This window comes from Agelaius phoeniceus, chromosome 11 (assembly GCF_051311805.1).
Source record: "Agelaius phoeniceus isolate bAgePho1 chromosome 11, bAgePho1.hap1, whole genome shotgun sequence".
Classification (NCBI taxonomy): Eukaryota; Metazoa; Chordata; class Aves; order Passeriformes; family Icteridae; genus Agelaius; species Agelaius phoeniceus.
In genome coordinates, this window is record NC_135275.1 from 11,976,698 (window position 1) to 11,996,142 (window position 19,445).

A 19,445-nucleotide genomic window follows, 5' to 3' on the forward strand; every position below is an offset into this window, starting at 1 on the left:
AAATATACTTGTTATCTAACCACTTTGGCCTTTGCATCAGACGATGGAGACAACTGCTGTTGGAAAAGCCTATAATAATAATAACGGAAGCAAAATACAATGGAACTTTATTAAGTATATTCTTACTGACAATTTACTGTAGACTTAAATTAAATTTTGTTAGAGGATTTCCTTAAAGTACTTCCAATAAATTATTTTTATTAATTATATTTAAAATGTCATAGTTAATTTGCTTTTGAGGAAAAGATTATCTTGCCATTTTGTAAAAATATAACATTGAAATAAAGCATATAAAGAGGAAAAAAGGTATGTAGGTACATAAAATGAAATTGTCTAATGACTGGTGTACATAGAAGAAAAAAAATCAAATAACCATAGAAATGGATATTTAATTTTTTTCCTCCCTCAATGAAGTAATAAAAGCATCTGTTTATATGCTTTTTACTTCCAGTGTCCTGTTAAAAGCAGGGTACTCCTTGGGCCTGGAGAGAGACTCGAGACACCACAAGAGTTTAGGAAAAGAGTTTTTAAAACACTTTTCTCATCTGTAGTCACCACGTTTTAAACCTACCTAATGTTTTCTGTTACTCAGAAAAACGAGAATTCAATGTACAATGAGAAGATTTGCCTCTCTCCAGGACCTAGATTCTGTTGGTCCATGGAAAATTGAATCTCAAAGTACACAAGTTTTAGGAAGGGCTTTACCAGCAAAATGAAAGCTGTGAAGTTTTCAGTCCCAAGAGAGCAGCATCAATCTCCTCCCTGTGCAGCAGCACGGGGCGGGCAGAGAAGCCTATTTCCCTGCAGCTGTGTGAATAAACGGAACTCAGGCTTGGATACTGCTAAATCTGAAAGCAAAGGCATCAGACTTTAAAACAGGGAACCAGAAAACATGAAACAACCAGAGGTGAAGCAACCTGGGTTAGCAGCAACCCAACTCCTCCTGCCACAAACCACTGTAACTCTCAGTCCAACTGAGAGTTGGACTCACTTAAATTTAAGGCAGTGCTTGCTTAAATTTAAGCCCAGTTGTGATACACAACAAACAAGAGCAGTTTTTAAAAGTATCAGGATCCTCTTCTCCCTCTTATTTGTACAGGCAAGATCACCATGTAAACATCAAGAAATTGGTTTTTAATCCCATTTGACATTGTCCCTCCTCTTTTCCTTCTTCCTTGACACCCCTTTAGGTAAATACTACAGAGATATATAAATACTACTAAATGCTACAGAGCTTACTTATTCCCCTGCAGCTAAAAGAGGCACACTATGAACCATTGATGTTCTGCAGACAAAGCCTATGGAGATGGACTTCAGAAAGGAATTCTAAAAGTCCAAAGTGGTGGGAAAAAGAAAACCACAGCAACAAAAACCAAAACAAAAAAATAACCACACCTCATTTTTTCCTTTTTTTTCCCCCCTAAAAATCCAGTAAGATTATCATTTAAAATTTTGCCAAGGTTGTAAATGCCTCTCTACTGCTTTCTTTCAGGTCTTACATGGCAAGAAAAAAAAATCTGCTGAAACTGCTCAGCATCAGCCAAATTCACTAAACCAACACTAACTGTAAATGCATCACTAAGGTAAATGAATGCATAATTGAAGAGTACTAACCACTCCTTAATGAAATGCTGAACTCACCAAGAAAGAACACAGCATTGGTGATTAAAGCTCAATTTTTTTGGGTGCTCAGAGCTAACAGAAACTGAAAGACAGAATACAACTCATGCATTTAAAGTATTTTACAATGATCGTTGCCACTTAGCAGAAAAACATACATTCCAAAATGTATTTAATTTTGAAAAACTGGCTTGATATTTTGCTGACCTATTACAAAAATCACAATTGCCACCCATAAACTATGCAAAAGCATTCCATATTTCCATCACAACTTAACCACACAACTCTACTCTTATGCTAAGTTCTAATAAACAGTTTCTGGCAGCTGAGTTCACCTTGGCTGCTTTTACTATATCTATACAATGCTTCTGACCCAAAAATTAATTTGTTATTGTTAGAGAACATCAGACTCCACTTTAGCTTCCTCTTAGCAGAAACAGATTTTTCATTCACAGAACTTATTTATTCTATTTCTGAACAAACAGTGCAAGAAGAGGAAGTGGAACAAAATCACAAATCTTTTACATAAAGCTTCTAAATAGAAAAACAACATCCCCAAAATGGGGGCATTTTAATGATTTCATTGTGTCATCCTGAAAATCTTCAGCATCCAATAACAACAGTTAATACAGGTGCACTTGAGATGCTACAAAATGGTAAGCACTCCAACAGAAAGGGAAACTATTATGGGCTACTAAAATAAGTATTAGACAGCTTCACCTCAAACATCCTTCTACTTATTTTGTCCCAACTGTTTTTACAAGAGCTCGTAAGTTATTGCAAAAAAATTTAAAATAGTACACAAGCCTTGAAAGGATACTGTCAACTAATTTATATTTCACATTAGTAATTTCTAATTTTACCTAGGATTGACTCAATTGTATGCAAGAACATAACAAGAAATTCCATAAACCTGACATCACTTTCTATGTGATGTATTCTCTTCCTAGCTCCACTCCACCATTTTCCTAATGAGTCAAAAATAAGTATCTTTACAATGCAAAGGAAAAAGAAACAAGTACAGAGACCAAAATAACTTTCATCCAGTGCATCAGTTTGACAGCAAGTCTTTAAAAACCCAGCATTCTTTTACACAGTAAGTTTAGGACTCCCTGGTTTCTTGGTGCAGGGTAAGTAAAGAAACAGCTAAATTTATCTTCACTTTGATTTGTTTGGCTTTAAATTACAACAAAGAAAACATTCAGGCACATTAAACGGGGCTGGACATTAGTAGAATAACCAACTATATTATACAGTATATATTATACTGTATATAAAGTTAAGAAGAAATAAAAAGGCACATTTAGGGACATACAATGAAAGAACTCCCAAATATCTGCCTCCACATAATTTGTTAGCCAACACAGTTCAGTAATGAAAACACCTCAAACCAACTTTCTGTAAAGACTGAATTTTCAGTCACTTGTTTTGGTTTTCTGGGGTTTTTTTTTTCTTTTCTTTTTAAATACAATTTAGCTTCAGTTCAAACTCTTTTGTTCCCTTAACCAGAAAAGTATTATCCCTGCACAAGTTTGGTACAGTTCAATTTAACCAAATACACTTTTTTTTGGTACTTCCCCTAAAAGCACTATGCAGCACCACACACAGGTGAATCTGTTCCCACAAGAGACTTCAGTTCAACACCAGTTTTAGACAGAAAAAGCCACCATTGCTGGATATGGAAATACACACCAGAGAGAGTGAATGGGGAGCTCAACTACAAGCACATGGGCACCACAACTTCATCACAGCACTTGAAATAATGGGAGCATCTCAGCTGTTAGTCAGGTGAAATATCCACTCACAGAAACAATACTCATGATGGTCCCTCCCACAGGGTGAAATCCTATCAAACAGCAAGCAAATCCAAAGAACAAAATTACTTCCTTAAAAAAAACTTATGGGCTGCCTGACCTGTGACTTTTGAAATTTTAGCCATACACAAGAATAAATATTAACTGTTATTTTAATGGTTTTATCATTTCTTTTATTTATATATATACAAACAAACAGATGTAATTTCAGGGTAAAAAATTGTTTTTCAGGCTTTAAGGATTTTTTTAAATTAGGCATGTTATCATATGATTTGAAGCTATAATATAGCCAGACAGGGGCCAGTTTCAGTGCCAAATGCCCAAAACTAGTCCCTTAGGTGAACAGTACTGCTGACACTTGGTGGCTTTTTGTTGATAAACTTTTTAATACTTTAAACTGAATACTCATCATTTCAGAGATCAGGGAAAGATTCTAATGCTGAATGCTTTTAAGAATGATGATGTTTGGGGATTTCTTTAGTCTTTAAATGCAATCTAGGCACATAAAATTAGGTACTATTTGAACCATTTTCCTCATTCTCTGATGAAATGTGCCTTGGTCAGATCTTTTGATGTCTTTAAAGGATACTTGCTAAATTAGAATACAAGCTCAAAATGTTTTCTAATCAATGCACAGTTAATTTTTCTCATAAATCTTTAGAGTTAGGGAACAGTACAATCCCCAAAATTGAATACATACAGAACTGCACATTAAAGCCAAAGAACACAAAATACTTATGTGAATCTTTCAATCACAACACTGCTGCACGCATACATTCCAATTCCTACAGGATGGGGCAATCTCTCTATAAAGTTATCTGCAATTCTTTGCATATCTACATTCACACTTACATTGGGTTCCTCCACAACCAGCTCCACCACACTGGTGCTGTCCTTCAAGCTGCTGGACACCTCCAATAAGCACTGTGAGGGTTAACAGTAACACTGATGAGTCCCAAGCCCTTTGCATGGGATCATGTCACTGTTATATTTTCTGAAAAATCCCTTCACCAGGATTTCTTCTCCTGGAAAGTTGAGAGGTCTCAGAGAAAAAAGTAAATAATAATTACCCGATTCACCTCTCCTGTGTTTGCTGCTTTGGAAAGTGGTTTGGAGATTGTTTACCAACAGGGGCATGTTTGATTGGTTTCCTGTGAATTGTTTTTACTTAATGACCAATCACCATCAGCTGTGTCAGACTCTGAGGAGTCAGTCACGAGTTTCTCATTATCATTCTTGTTAAGCCTTCTGTCTGTATCCTTCTTTCTTTAGTATAGTATTCTTTTAATTTAATATAATATCATAAAATAATGAATCAGCCTTCTGAGAACATGGAGTCAGACTCTGATCTCTCACCTCATCCTGGGGACCCTCACAAACTCAACAGGATCGTTCACAGAAACTCCCTGAGCCCACAGTTACTGCTTCTCCCCTCCTGTCCCAGCAGGTGACCAAGACACCAGAGCTGCTGCTGCTGCCACTCTCACCTGCAGTGACAGCCCAGAGCCAGCAAGGATGGAGCAGCACTCTGAGCCTCTCTAAATCATCTCACACTGCAATGGCAGCGTGCACAACCACTGCCAGAACACCACACACGATCCCCCCAAGTCAACCACAGGTCCAGGTAATCAGGACCTCTCTTTTTACAACATAAATGCATCATTTCCACACCACTCTTTGATGAAGGGACCACAGACTTTAAAAGAGGAAACAATTACAGTCATTAGAATTTCACCCAAGCGTGAGATTTAATCTCAGGCCACGGTCTTGCCAATGGCTGTGGGGGTCTCAATGGAGACAAAACTGCTCTGTGGGAGAAAAAAATGCCTTGATGATGACATTAGTCAGCAAGAGAGACTGAGCTTTGTCTTCCATCCAACAGCACAGTCCAATACAAGGAAACCATTTTCCCTCCCCCTCTTCTGGATCCTAAAAAAGAAAGCTACAATTTTGTTTTTCTCTCTGAAATGCAGTTTTTGCATACTTTGGAAAGCTTTCTTCCCCAAAGCAATACTGAAAGGCTGGTTTTTAAGAGAAGTAAATTTAAGCATAAATAAACATCTATGACAAAACCCCCACATTTCTTATGCCTATCCTTATCAAGATGATAGGATAGTTCTATCAACAACTCTCAAACACTTCTATAACTTTTTTTTTACCCAACAGGTCCTTCAAGACCATTTCAAATTTTACATATACAGGATAATCATATCTAAAGTACGTTCACCTGCTTTACAAGGCATTTAATGGAAAGAAGACAGGTAAAACTTGGCCAAAAAAAAAAATTAAGGCAAAGTTTAACAACTAAAAAGAGCTCCTGAGATCCAAGAATACCAGCTTACTCTCATATGCCATTCATATGTTTCATCCCAAATAAGACAGAAAACAAAGGAAAACATAAGCACAAAAGACAAGAAAGTGCTACAGGCAACAATATTAAATTCATTTTTCCAGTACTGCAGAACAAGCAGTGGACAAAAGAGTCATCATCATCACCCCTTCTATAACATGAAGAAAGAAAGGAGTTTCTCAACAAAACCATAAGCACAAATGAATCATCTCTTCTCTGAAGTGAGGAAGCCTGGATTCTTACCCAGATCAATATAAATCTTAAAATTCAAACCTCAATTTTTATTCCCCCTTATCATTCTTTACCTCCATGATGCTCCTGAATACAATTTCTTCATTTTTATTTAAGCTATCCTGTCTATTCCATTTCCTCTCCTTCTACTATCCACCAATTCCTTCTGCTGTTGCATTAAATATAAATACATATTTATTATTGTTTGTCTGGTCCCAACTAACCCTAGTGTTGCTAATGCTAATAATTACAATCTAACATAGGATTAATCAGCCTAAATTTGAAACTGAGATTGTCATTCAATTTGGAAGCCAACACAAACCATTTCATGTTCACTTGAAGAGATTAGATAAACTGCATGAGAACATTTTGGTAAAAGAATTGATAAGGAGATAGGAAATAAGAATTATTGGTATTTACTTAGCCTGCAACACTTTCTGGAAGCAAATAGTTTAAAGGAAGCAATTCAGAACAGCTCCCTAATCTGAATTTCACAGATAGCACAAGGAATATTTTCTCACAGAATGCAGAGTATCTCTGCAATCCCAGCTATCGTGCAAGTTATTCCAGTCTCTCTGCTGAAGCTCACAAGGGTAATTTTAACTCAGTTTTTCCCCATGATGAGCTGAGACCCACAGAACACAACAGGTTCAAGAATCCAGCTGGAAATGACCACTGCAAAACAGCTGTCCTTGCCCTTCTGCTTGCCAGGCCAACCTTAGGGCTCCCAGACAGAAAACTCATTGCCACAAGGAAAAACAACTTTGATTACACTTAAAGGACTCCAGCAGTGACAGTGTACAGGTTTGGTTTGCACCCTCAGTGAGATCTGTTGCATGTCTGCTTTACAATTATAACCTCAATTCTTCCATCCACATTTTGTTTTTCTAGGGATTTTTATAAACAGTACTTTACAACAGCCAAGCAAAAACATGTATTATTTTAAGTACAAAAACCCCAAAATAAATATATTAAGAAAATTCAGTTCATGGCTCCATCAAGCTAACTAGCTATTAAAAATAGGTTTATACATAAGCAACATATCCTTCTGCTTATATCTAGCATCTACTAATTGAAGACAACTTTTAAATCAATATGCAGAACCAATACAGAAGAATCTTATAAGGCTGGTTTGTTGATTAGCAGATCACTGAGTTGCTCAATTGTACTGTTTAGCAAGCAAGCATATCCATTATCAGTAAAAATGCTACTTTGAAAAATGTGCTTTAAATTTACTTTGACAAGGGTAATTTTAAGTATAAATATGCTCCATATTTTACAGTAAGTTGTTCTAGATTTTATGCAGTTATTTATAATACTTCACTACATTAGCTAATATTTTAAAGCACCTAAAAATTGATTAACAAAGCTTCCCTGCGAAGCAAAAGTGAAAAGTGGTTATTTGATGAATGCTTGCACACAGTATGCTGGAACAAAGAAATTCTGTTTTAAAATGAATAGGAAAAATGATCAAGCAGACTTGAACAGCATAATTACAGTGCTTGGTTATTAAGTTTTCCTGAAAAGCTGTCATAGTTTTGTGTCAAATGACAAAGTGTCAAATAGCACAGTTTTGTTGTATACAAGCAAACAAACACAACCACTCAGAAGCTTTGCAGAAAAATTGTCATATAGTAGCAAGGGACAATTTCACATTCAAACAAGTTTCAATAAAACCACTCCTGGTTAAAAATCTACACTTTAGATTGAGAATTCCATTATAAATCACATCTTCCAAACAGGACATGCACAATTATTTTTATTTTTTAAACCCCATACAGAAACCAGTACATTTCTGACAGGATTCTAAGAAGCAGAAGAGAATGTGATTATTCACTATAACTTTTGATATCAGGAGAAAATGGGTCTCTTGCTCCTTGTAAACTACTTGACCCAGAAAACGAACAGAAGACTCGTCCTGCTTCAGTCTCTAATATTGGCTAAGAGTTGTTGTGTAAGTTTAGGAAGCTGTTGAATGTGTAACTTTTACAGCACAATCAGCTGTACATTTTTGCTGTAACTTTTACAGCAAAATTTACAGCTTCAAGTCAAAATTGCAGAAAAGAGCATAATAACACAAGAACGGAAATAGAAATAATAGTAATCCCACTGTCACATCACTCACAAGACCCACAAAAACAAGAAGTAATGCAATACACAGAAAGTTAGAGCTATTACAGTTATGATATAGACAGATAAAAATTCCACAAGACCCCAATTTTAAGGAACCCTGATACACCCCCTCCAAGTTTCATTCTACCCAATATCACACAACAAATCCTATTTACACAGCAGTGGTTCAGAGCAGATTTAGTACAACTAGATTCCTTTTACCCAGTTATTAAAAGACATGGGGAAATGAAGAAGGAAATAAAAGAACTTGTACACAATAAATTCCATGGTTCCCACATCAAACCAGTTGGTTTTTCTCACCTGTTACCTGTGTTTCATATCATGTGTAAGAGAACACCCCACACGTTTTTATTGCCTAAGGTATAAAAAGCACAACCCAAATTATAGATGAAGTAAGACTAACCTTCCTTAAAACACAGAGGATGTTTTCTTTAAGAACAAGAAAATTAACCCGGAGTTGTGCTCCAAATCGTGTACTTAATTCTGTTTCGATTCACAGTGAGGTCACTCCCCCCAGGCTGACCTGTTACCCGAGTACTTATCCCTAAGATCCTGCAATGTAAGCAAACACTGCCCTCTTGTGCACTGCAACATCCAGGAGACAAAGTTCCAATTCGAGGGTTGTGGAGACCATGCAAAGTTTTTATACTGGTTGCCCTTCTTCATGCATAGCTCCTTAATTTAAAAAAAAAAAAATGTAGCTTTCATTTTAAAATGTCAATAAAAATACTCCTTCGTGTTGTCAGACAAGTATCTGGCACCAGCCAAATTATAGTGACTAAAAAAAAAAGACACTCTTTCAATTTCATTTAAGGAAATAAAGTTTATTTGAAATTTTAATACAAAGCAGTGTCAGCAATTCACAAGCACCACAAACCCAAAGAGTCTAATAGGTTTTGGAAACATTCCCACTAGTGCTAGCTGAAGTCCCTTAACAAGTACTTCCACAACATCAACCACAACATCAAGATTTGTGGATAGGAATTACATTACACAAGATGTATGTTAATTTTATTTTTTTTCCACCAGAACAGCGTTCATTACGTTACTCTCACTTCCAACTGGCAGCCAAAGATCTCAAGGCTCTCTGGTGACTCCTCTCTGAATAGAATGATATCCATTAAATACAAGGCACTCTTTCCCTCCAGAGGTTTCCCTTCATTTGACATCTGCACTCAACAGCAAGTCATCTACATAGATATCCACAACTATAAAACTCTACTTGCTCACTCACCTAGAAAAGAAATAAAAAAAACAAAACCAAGAACTGTCACATCTTCTCAAAGATCTCAACAAACAAAAGCTCACATTGACAGAAGGGTGTTTTCATGGCAGTAATGCAAAGGTAACCCCAAGTTTACAAATCCTCTTAAAAGCTTATAACAAACTCAGCAAAACAACTAATCTGTGATAAAAGGTGGGGGTTTTTTGTGATATGTTACTCTTACAAATAACCTGCATCTGACTGAATTTGAATGCTGGTAGCAAGACCACATTTCCCTTGATCTCCCAAGCCTGTTTTCATTGTACTCATTTGCATCAGCAAGACATGCTTTTGCCATGCTCATTTCCCCCTCTCCAAGCTCTAGTGCAAGTTCAAAAGTCTTGGCCCCTCCAATGTATCAGGTATGAATTAATACCCTTCCTTAGCTGAACACAGAAGCAAAGTGGAAACAGACACTTGCAAGGCAGTGTGCTTTGAAAGGAACTGCAGGGACAAATGGTGACAATGAAGTTCTAGTTATAAAGTAAAAAGGTCAAAGGTTCAGACAGGCATAAGGATTACAAAACTACAAGTTTGTCAGAGCTCCCCCCAGCCCAGGTTTAAACAACCAGGGTCAAGCAGTAGCTTTCCAATTAAAACCCTATAAGGATACTTTGTCCTTTGAACTTCATAGGGGAAAAAAAAAACCCAAACAATTTTCTGATTTAGAAATTGTTTTGAGGACCCATCTCAAAATCAAACAGGGCATCCAACAACAGCTCACCTAAAGCAAACACTCAGTAACCCTTGGCTGCCTGTGTGGGGGAAGTTGGGATGAGGTAATCATGTTCTCCTATATTAGTGTGCTGACCCTTTGTAGGGCATGAAATTAACCATCAGCAAGGAAAAAATCTGCTACTGCTTAAACTACTTTGCTACGCAAAGTGGTCTTAAAATGAAATATGGGGATTGAATTTCGTCTGGCAGATTAACTTGTCTAACCTCTCTGCAGGCATCCCTTCCTGCTGAACTCATTTGAGAAACTATTCCAGACCCTACTGGTGCACAGGTCTGTGACAAACAAATGTAAAAGCAACTCTTATTCTATTTCAATGACATTAACATCAGCTTTGTGGAAGATGAGGAGCCGAACATTAACACAAGAACAGAAGTTTAAAAACCCCATAGTGCTGTGACAGAAACTACCCCATCTCAGTGTGAAATTTTACCAAAAATACCACCCTAAATCTCTACAGCAACAGAAGAATGCAGTAGTGACAAAAATATCAGTCCTGCATCTTGCAGTCATTCCTTCAGTGCACGAACCAAAGCGTGAGGCAGATCTGGGTGCTTCTTACTGCTTGGCACAAGTCAGACACTAATGGCTGTAAATACTGGTTTTGTTGCCTTGCTTGAGACAAGATCCTGCTAAAGCATAGCAAAAGTCTGAAATTGTGTTTTAAAATAAAAAGTTCTGTTCTTATTGTTTGAAAGTGTAAGACAGAAATACACAGCACAGTCCAAGCCACATAGCTACCCACAATAACTTAATGCCTTCCTGCCACAGACGCACAAGAGCCTTAGAAGAATATAAACCAGGATGGTTTGAATACAAGTGAAAGGCATGATGAAGTACACCAAGTGACTATTACTTATTCCATTCCAACCTTGACTATCACCTTCCATCTAAAACTTAAACAAAACATCTTGGGTGAAACTGTCTGCATCATTTCCCATTCCCAGCATGCAGGTAAAAAAAAAAACCCAAAAAAACCCCATCCAAAACAAAACACTTTTGATTTAACATTTGATATGTTTTGTTTTCAAGGACAAGCTTTGCAAGAAAAATGTAGTCACACAGAATGAAATACGACTTCTATTTTTCATTCCAATTGGTTACTGCTCAAATATTCTGCATTCATTTAATCCTAAGGTATTGTGTCTGAACAAGCATCTTGTGAGTGACTGTGAGAAGTACTCACAAGGTCAAGCACTGGCACAGCATGACAAAAATGCAATACTAGATTCTGACATGAAAAAATCCACTTCAGGAATTAGCTACGTACAGAAATATGTTAAAGAGTGGTAAATAGTAACATTTAACCTGTGAGCAGATTTATCAGCTTTGTACAGCAAAGGAATTAACTCTTAGAGCACTCTGGGAGCACAGAAAAGATGACAGTTACAAAAGAGAGATAACCTGGGACACCACTGGTGAAGATGGCACTTTGGAAGAGAAGCGGCAGAAAGTGGCTCCTCAGAAGGAAACCCTTGAGCTCCTCACCTCATGGGAGACCTGAGTGAACAACGCTGGTGCTACCCTGCCACAGCAGAAGCTGTTTCCACAAGCTGGAATCACTCAAGGGGAAGCCAACTAATTTATCCCACCTTCAGTGAAAAAAGAGAACTGCAAACAAGAAGATGCAGTAACATTTTCACAGTAGTAGTTTATGCTGCAAACCCTGCATGCACAGACTAACAGAGTTCTGAAGCAGCCCTCTCATCTCTGCTGTCACTCCATCTTCCAAATCCTCACATCCAGCTCCCCTGCTCACAGGCATTCTAGTTTTTCTCCAAGTCAACTTCCACCTGTAGCTACCCCAGGATTTCTATTCAGAACAGTGACATTTTAAAGAAGTATGGGAAATCTGAGGTGCAGAATAAAAACAGAAAGATAAAGCACTTTGCACTTATGTCTTAATGAAAAACCATACATAGAGAAAATGTGTAGTAACAGGGAAATCATAGATTCCATCAAAAAGAAAAGGGTAGTGGCATTCCTGGCTTCAGAGAAAATGTTTGGAATGGTGAACCCTTAATGCTTGGTAACAAGGAAGTAAATGAAAATAACCTAAATTTTTCAAGTACCATTATATGGGAGGACTCACTTTCCATTCCTGAAGTGATGAAAAAGTTGGCATTACTGAAATACACATGAACACCAAAGAATGTATCCTGTTACACAGGACATGCTACACTTCAGTCTGAGTTTCACCTAACCACACCAAACCTGTAAGCACCTAAATAGTCCTACAGGCACAGATCAGGTTTTATCATCAAGCTTTCACCTTTCAAACCTGGTAGTAAAAAAAAGCAAAAAAAGCATCCACTGTCAAGATACATCTATTATCAAGCAGAAAACTGACGTTTCTAATTCTATCTTTAAACTAATACAATACTGCATTTTCTCTACAATCCTTTCTTAACACACAGAATTGCAGTAAGTCACACCAATCAACTCTTTTACTTCAGTAGAATACATAAGCTGGTATAAGTGGAACTAAGCAAGTTTGATGTGTTTATGTGTCTGAATTACCATCCATAAAGAATTATTTTTGCTGGGAAGAAAACTGTTATCATCTCATCCATGCCTTCCTTCTCCCTGCACACCCTATCAATAAGCAAATCTGAATAACTTGTTCAGCTGTGACTAAATACCTTGAAGATCTTCATAAAAATAACAGAAAGCAATGAGAAGTCTGTATATCAAACAACCACCTCAAATAAGTGTTAAAGTTACTGAAAAACAGAACTGGTTGAAGCTGATCTCCAAGTTTTCCCACGTCCCCTTTATGAGAAAGTTCACACCATTCAGAGTAGTTGCTTCTGGCAGAAAGGAATGTCTGACTACAAGTGACTCTTCAGTACATCCAAGAAACATCTGCCAAAGTCAACTTTGCTCTTTAGAAGATAATCAGGTGCTTACAATTACTAAGGAATAATAAGGGCTTGCCAAGTACAAGAAATGAGCACAAGACCGCAGGTTTCTGGAATTAAGCACACGGCCACTCCTCCCCTGCAGCTGCGGAGCACACGTTGCTGAAACAGACCATTTTACTGCTGCTGAAACTGACAAATAAGTAAATATTTATTATCCTACCCACAAGAAGTGCAAATAATACAACACCGTTAACACTAACGAAACTTACAAACAGCGCAATTGTTCAAAAGGGGGTTAAACTCCCACATCGCGACAAGTAAACTCAGCCCGAACTTCAGTCTAGCCAAAAAAACATTGTCCTACAAAACAACCACCAAGCTGTCATTAAAGAGACACTGGCAGAGGAACTGAACTTGCAGGCGGATCCCCACAGTTACAACAACCTGTGACTACTTTAAACTCCCGCAGCTGTGACTGCATGAGCTCCTTAGTGAAGCACCGACCACCTCTCAACACTCTCTAGAAGAGATGGAAAGGGAGACAGAATATGGTGAACTAATTTAAAATGAGTCCTAATGCAAACCAAATTAACCTTCTGACATAATCTATTATGAAGACTAAAATGAAGAGTTATCAAAATCCACACAATTATTTCTAAGCCTAAAATTATCATGTTACAACTCCCTCGTCTTCCAAAACAACAGGGCATGTCCAGCAACTACATCACAGCTCTCAACTACAGACAACATCAAACTCTGACAGCTTTAACAGGCAAGAAAACAGCAATTTATAGGGCTGTTCGATGCCATTAATAAGCCTCCATACACAATAAATAAAACATTTTATCTAGTAAGTGTAAGAAACCTAAGCACACCTGACCATCCAAACAGCACTCCAAGAACTCACGTGTACAGAGTGCTTTCCTATGAGCACAGTTTGTTTTATTTGAAGAGCAACTACGAGCAAGCATAGCAAAGTCGTAGATCCGTGAAAAACCTGTCTCGCCCCATCCCCTCGGTTTGGGCACAGCGGACACCCCGGCCCCCGGCGGCCCCGCTCCCACCGCGGACACGGGCGGGCGCAGCCCCGCGGGGCCCGGAGCACCCCGGGAGGCACGGCAGCCACCGGGGCGGGCCGGGGCAGCCCCCCTGCGCCCCCCTTACCGCCGATGATGGTGCGGATGAGGGAGGCGTGCCCCGGGCAGTCCACCAGCGTGAGCTGCAGCTCGCCGGGCCCCGGGCCCAGCTGCGGCGGCAGCTCGGTGCGCAGGCAGGAGAAGCCCAGGTCCAGCGTGATGCCCCGCGCGCGGCTCTGCGGCGCCCGGTCGAAGGCGGCGGTGGAGCCGGTGGTGCTGAGCGCCCGCGCCAGCGCCGTCTTCCCGCTGTCGATGTGGCCCAGCACTCCCACGTTCACGTTCAGGACTCGGGCGGCCATGGCGGCGCTGCACCCGCACGGTCCGTCCCCACAGCGCCCCTGCGGCAACGCGGGCCCCGCCGCCACCGTTCCGCCCGCCGGGGGCCGGTGCGCAGCGCCGGGCAGGGCTGCTCGGAGACGGCGCCGTTCGTCCGCTCCGCGCCCCTGGATGTGAAGCACCGGCCCGGCGCACAGCCCAGCTCACCCCGCTGCCCCTACCGGGCAGAGTTTCACTGCTGAAGATGTACTTCACTCACGAGCTGTCCCTAGCATAGGTATGAAAACCGACGCAATCCCAGGACGCCTCAACCAAACTTCTTTCCTCGCCTCCCGACCCGGCGTCGTCTCCAGACAATGCTCAGAAATCTTGCGGAGGTAACCACAGCTTCATGCCAGGTGTGGTAGAATCTACCCCACTCGCTAACTTCGAAAGCTGAGCCTCTCTAATATCATCCTAATCGTTACGAAACTATGAACCAGCATTAGCCTTTTAAGCTAAAGAAAAAGGGCTCTCCCCCTCCTTAATGATATGCCTCAACTAAACCCCAGCCCCTGATTTTTTATCATGCTCACTTCGTGACTCACCTCCTTAATCACCCAACCTAAACTCCTATCATTCCTATCGATAAATCCTCCACCCAGCAAACCACCTGTCGGCCCAAGCACCACTCCCTGAACCTGACCATGAACCTAAACGTCTTTGCCCAGTTTCACGGGGTACCAATTTCAGCAGGTGACCTCAATGGCCACACGCCCATCAGCCTGGCCCCCTCCCCATTGTGCCCGGCCTGAGGGAGGGCTGGCAGCCAGCGGCCCTGGGCAGGGGCAGGGGATTCCCCCTGAGCATCCATCCACACCTTCGCTCGCAGGTCGCCCGCGCTAATTAAACACTGCAGCTGCTTAAACACGCTCACTGTCACAGCACCCCCTCCGTTCTGCCCCCAAGCAAACCCCGGTGCTGCTGGAACTGTGGTGACCGGGTTTGATTTCGAAGTCACATGGACATTGCAAACCCACGTGAAAAAACAGGTCACGTTTGGATCATTTACTCACCTTACACTTCATAAATTCGAGGCTTGCATAATTAATTTTCCTGTAAAGGGATATTTAAGTTAGGGAAAATGCTGCTTTAAAAATCATATCCTTAATGAATGAAGAATCCAAGATTATTAACAGTGGTGAACAGATCTCCTGGTAAGCACCGCTACCACCACCAAAACAGACAACAACAAGCAGATGAACATTGGAGAAGCCTGAGGGCATTTCAGAGGCTAAGGGCGTGATTCCTTGACTGATTTAAGTCACTCCGCTTTACAGATTACCAAGGGAGATAAATGCTTTACAGGATAAAGATTAACACCTGTGCTCGGCATTGCAACAGTGACTAAGGAGCCCAAAGTACCTCTTCAAATGATTACAGCTCTTTACAAGCCAAGAAATCAAGACTGTGTCATGAACTTGACTTCCCACAGGTGTCAAAGTAGACTAGACTTGTTCTATATTCTACTTTTTTTTTCCTTTGAGGGCAGTGCAGTTCCTTTTCTGCTCACTCTGTGCAGTAGTACATATTGCTCATAGCAATAACATTCACATCTGAATAACTAATGAATGAGCCAGAAGTGCAAAATGACTTGCCTAAGGCTATTGTCAACATCACGGATTTGGTTTTTAGGCTTTGACTCCAAACTCCAGGCTATTTCCTACAAAGAAAATTGTTTTATATACCAACACTTTCAATATAAAAAAGTTTGGTTTAAAGCTGCATGCAAATTACTCCTCCTTCCCAAACACATGGAAGTCAAGATGACAGAATCAATGACTCAAATGAAAAAGGGGGGGGAAAAAAGCATTTCTTCCCAGCACTCAGTGCTATTTGAGAGACAAACTGTCTCCCTGAAGGAAAGACATGAACTCACAAGGAATACTGAGCTAGCCTAGCTAATCAGCTTCTTGAGCAGAATAGTTCAGCCTGATGGAATCTCTGTCATGGGAGCCAAATTAAGCATAATGTCACTTTTCAGACCAAGTTCCCAGGCTTTGAATAGTTTCCTGTTAAATCATAAGGCTCATGTACACTTCCTTGTGCTGAATCTGTTACATCAATATGCATTTGCAAAGGGAAGGGAAAGTTTACCTCAATTCCCATAAGGCCCTAAAAAGTTAGAATCCACACAGATATCCCTGTATCATAAAACCTACCCTTTAATTCTTTTCATTTAGCATTATAAAGATGAGTTCAGAAGGAAGAGGTGGGAAGAGGTCTGATTTTCAACTAGAAAAGGTAGTATCCAGAAGTCCTCTGAAAACATCTAAAATAACAGCTATTTTTCAACAAGCTTTGACAATGTAGAAAGGTCTAAAACTTTCTACAACCCTTGAGAAAACTGGCAATGAGGTCAAGGAGGTCCCATTTCAATACTCACAGTCTAAGAGGCCACAGCAGGGCTCACCTGAGATCCATTTTGGTCTGCCAGCTTAACAAAGAGATGCATTTTGCTCAGCCAGAATTTAGATGGATACTGGACAGAACTTAGGGGATTAAAAAAATATAATTTTTTCTGTTAAAGATAGCTAAGGAAGGAAGATAAAAATCCACAGGAAAATGGTTTTCATTCCATTCCTCACATAACAATATTGGCCCTTCTTTTACTCCTGAATGATCTGCAAGAAGGAGTAGAAATGGAGGTTTAATTTTATCCCTTTAGACACAGAAAAGATTTGCAACTTTTTAGATAGGAAAGCAGTTGTTCTTCTGTAAAGGAAGGAAAAAAACTCAGAGCCTACAGCTTGGTGTTACCACTGAGATCATACCTGTGTCTCCAGGGTTTTAAAGCCTGTGGATCTGATTTTGTCACATATCACTTGAGGAAATATTAGAGTGCACATTGTACCTGTGAAATGAATAACATCAATCACCAATATCAAAGAAGAAATATGATAAAGACAGACATGAGCACTTTTATTCTGCATTTATGTCCATTCTGTTAGCTTACAAAGTTTTAGAATTAATTACAAATTTGGAAATTAAGGTATGGCATTTGGTAGTTCACATCACTCCTATTCCTTTGAAGGGTAGAAAAGTAATCAGTTTCTTTTGCAGGGAACAAAAGAAGATATGGCCACTATCCCCATCACTCCCCACCCCTACATGAAGGTCTTGGTACTACTGAGAGGGAGAGGGGAACCTGGCAAAATGAGAGAATCCCAACTTCTCCACATTTTTCTATACCCCTCCCAAAATTTGTAGCATTTAGCTGTTTTCCTTGTTTTCCCTTAAATAAACCATTCTCCATCCCAGTTGTTCTCTCCTGTATGGAATTTCTTCCTTAAAACATGTTCACTTTAATGCTCAAGTTTATGGACTCGTGGGAGAAAGGGCAGGAAGTCAGACTTTTGGGATAGGGTAAAAATGTAAAGGTCATTCACACACACACACACACATACTCTCTCTCACTCCAAAAATAATACACTATTTGACAGTTTCAGGATTCAGCATGTCCCACTGAAATTTGAAAGCTTATGTGAAACTAGGCTACGTCCTGTAACCTCAAACATTTAGTCTAGGAAAACAGCTCTCAGGTCTCCAGCTCCCACCTCGGGTATCGCATGACATCTGTGCCAAACAGAGGAGCTCAAACCAGGGGGCAAAAGAAACCTTGGTAAAATGAGTTGGTTAAAGCTGGGGAATAACAGTTCAGACTGTTAGTGATATTTTTTTCTGGTTAGCTGGCTAGTGAAATAATAAATTGTACTCAAAGCATCCATAGAAAGAGCTGGGCAGGATGGTTGTGCAACCGACCTCTGTTCCATCTGGTGGCCTGGACAAAGGAGGAAGAAGACTCATGTTTGCAATTGAATTATTTTATCCTCCCTCTCTAATACATTAACGAGTTTTTAAAAAATCACAGAAAATCATGTAAAAGTTGAGGTTTTATATTTCCTCGTACTGATGCATCACAACACAAAACACCAGTTATAAAAGATGATATACAATGTGGAAGTTTAGTTCTAAACTTCCCAGTAGTTCCACTTGTACCCTGCTCTTCCTGGGGAATAAACAATTAATCCTGTGTGGTCTAAAGGATTATTGTTTATTTTCCCTCATCTGAATATCCTCTTTTGCCCCTCTTTAACTGCAGCTTCAGGACAATGCTCAAAGAGCATATGGAATGAGTAAAACAGTCAATACAATGAGCAATGCCAAATCTGGCACAGTTAAGTAATTCCTGTGAGCAAATAAGAAGGAGAATCCAGCCTTACATTTATCCAGCAAACTATTTTTTACTTTTATTTCTATTGAGGTATCCTCTTCTACTATAAACACAAATCCAAATAATTTTAATCATGTTTTCTGCAGGTCAATATTAAAATTGTATCTTCATCGTGGCAGCAGATTTTATTTACTGAACAGCAATGGTCACTAGCAGACAGAAGTTTTCGGCTCTAAATTCTGAGTCTGAGATGTCTTATTGCTGTAGACAAATAATTAACAGTCTGTTTCTTATCCACTTTAAGCAGGAAAAATCCCTAATTACTATTTCCAAAGTTAAAGAATCTTATGCAGCATATCTGATTTTATAGACAGAATATTTCTATCCATCCTCCAAGTTACAGTGAAGATTAACAGCAATTCTCTATTCCTACCATCTACATTCCTGTATATTGAATTTCACCAAAAATAAATAAGCAAATATTATTAAATAGACTTTGAAATGCCATAATCTCAAAAACAGGTCTTGTTGCAACATCAAACAAGATAACGTGGACCATATGGACAAGTTTCACTCTAAGTTAACAAATTATTATGTATTTCACCCTTTTGAGAAGGAGGGTCATACCTAGCCTGAACCCCTTGATAGCAACACCACTGCCTTCAGAGCTCTTACCAGACTTGCTAATTATTCTTCCAGAACTGGCAGAAACTTGAACTCTGACCAGACTTACCCACAGCACTTGGGGCAGTTTAATGCACTGGAGAAATCAGAGTTGTATATTTGCTCTTTTACAAAGGAAAAGGTC

The 19,445-nt window shown here is 39.5% G+C and overlaps 1 protein-coding gene across 4 annotated transcripts in view; it reads right to left on the reverse strand.

Moving 5' to 3' along the window:
- The window catches only part of EEFSEC (eukaryotic elongation factor, selenocysteine-tRNA specific), a 123,564-nt gene extending 108,792 nt beyond the window's left edge, over positions 1-14,772 (reverse strand). For 2 of the 4 annotated variants that reach the window (XM_077184390.1, XM_077184391.1), the window contains exon 1: positions 14,177-14,496. In XM_077184390.1, coding sequence (XP_077040505.1) covers positions 14,177-14,447 — 271 coding nt within the window. In that variant the 5' untranslated portion in view covers positions 14,448-14,496. Of the gene's footprint in view, positions 1-14,176; positions 14,497-14,631 lie in introns of those variants that run through there. The other 2 variants (XM_077184392.1, XM_054640278.2) reach the window with 2 other exon arrangements.
- Positions 14,773-19,445: the final 4,673 nt, after the last annotated feature.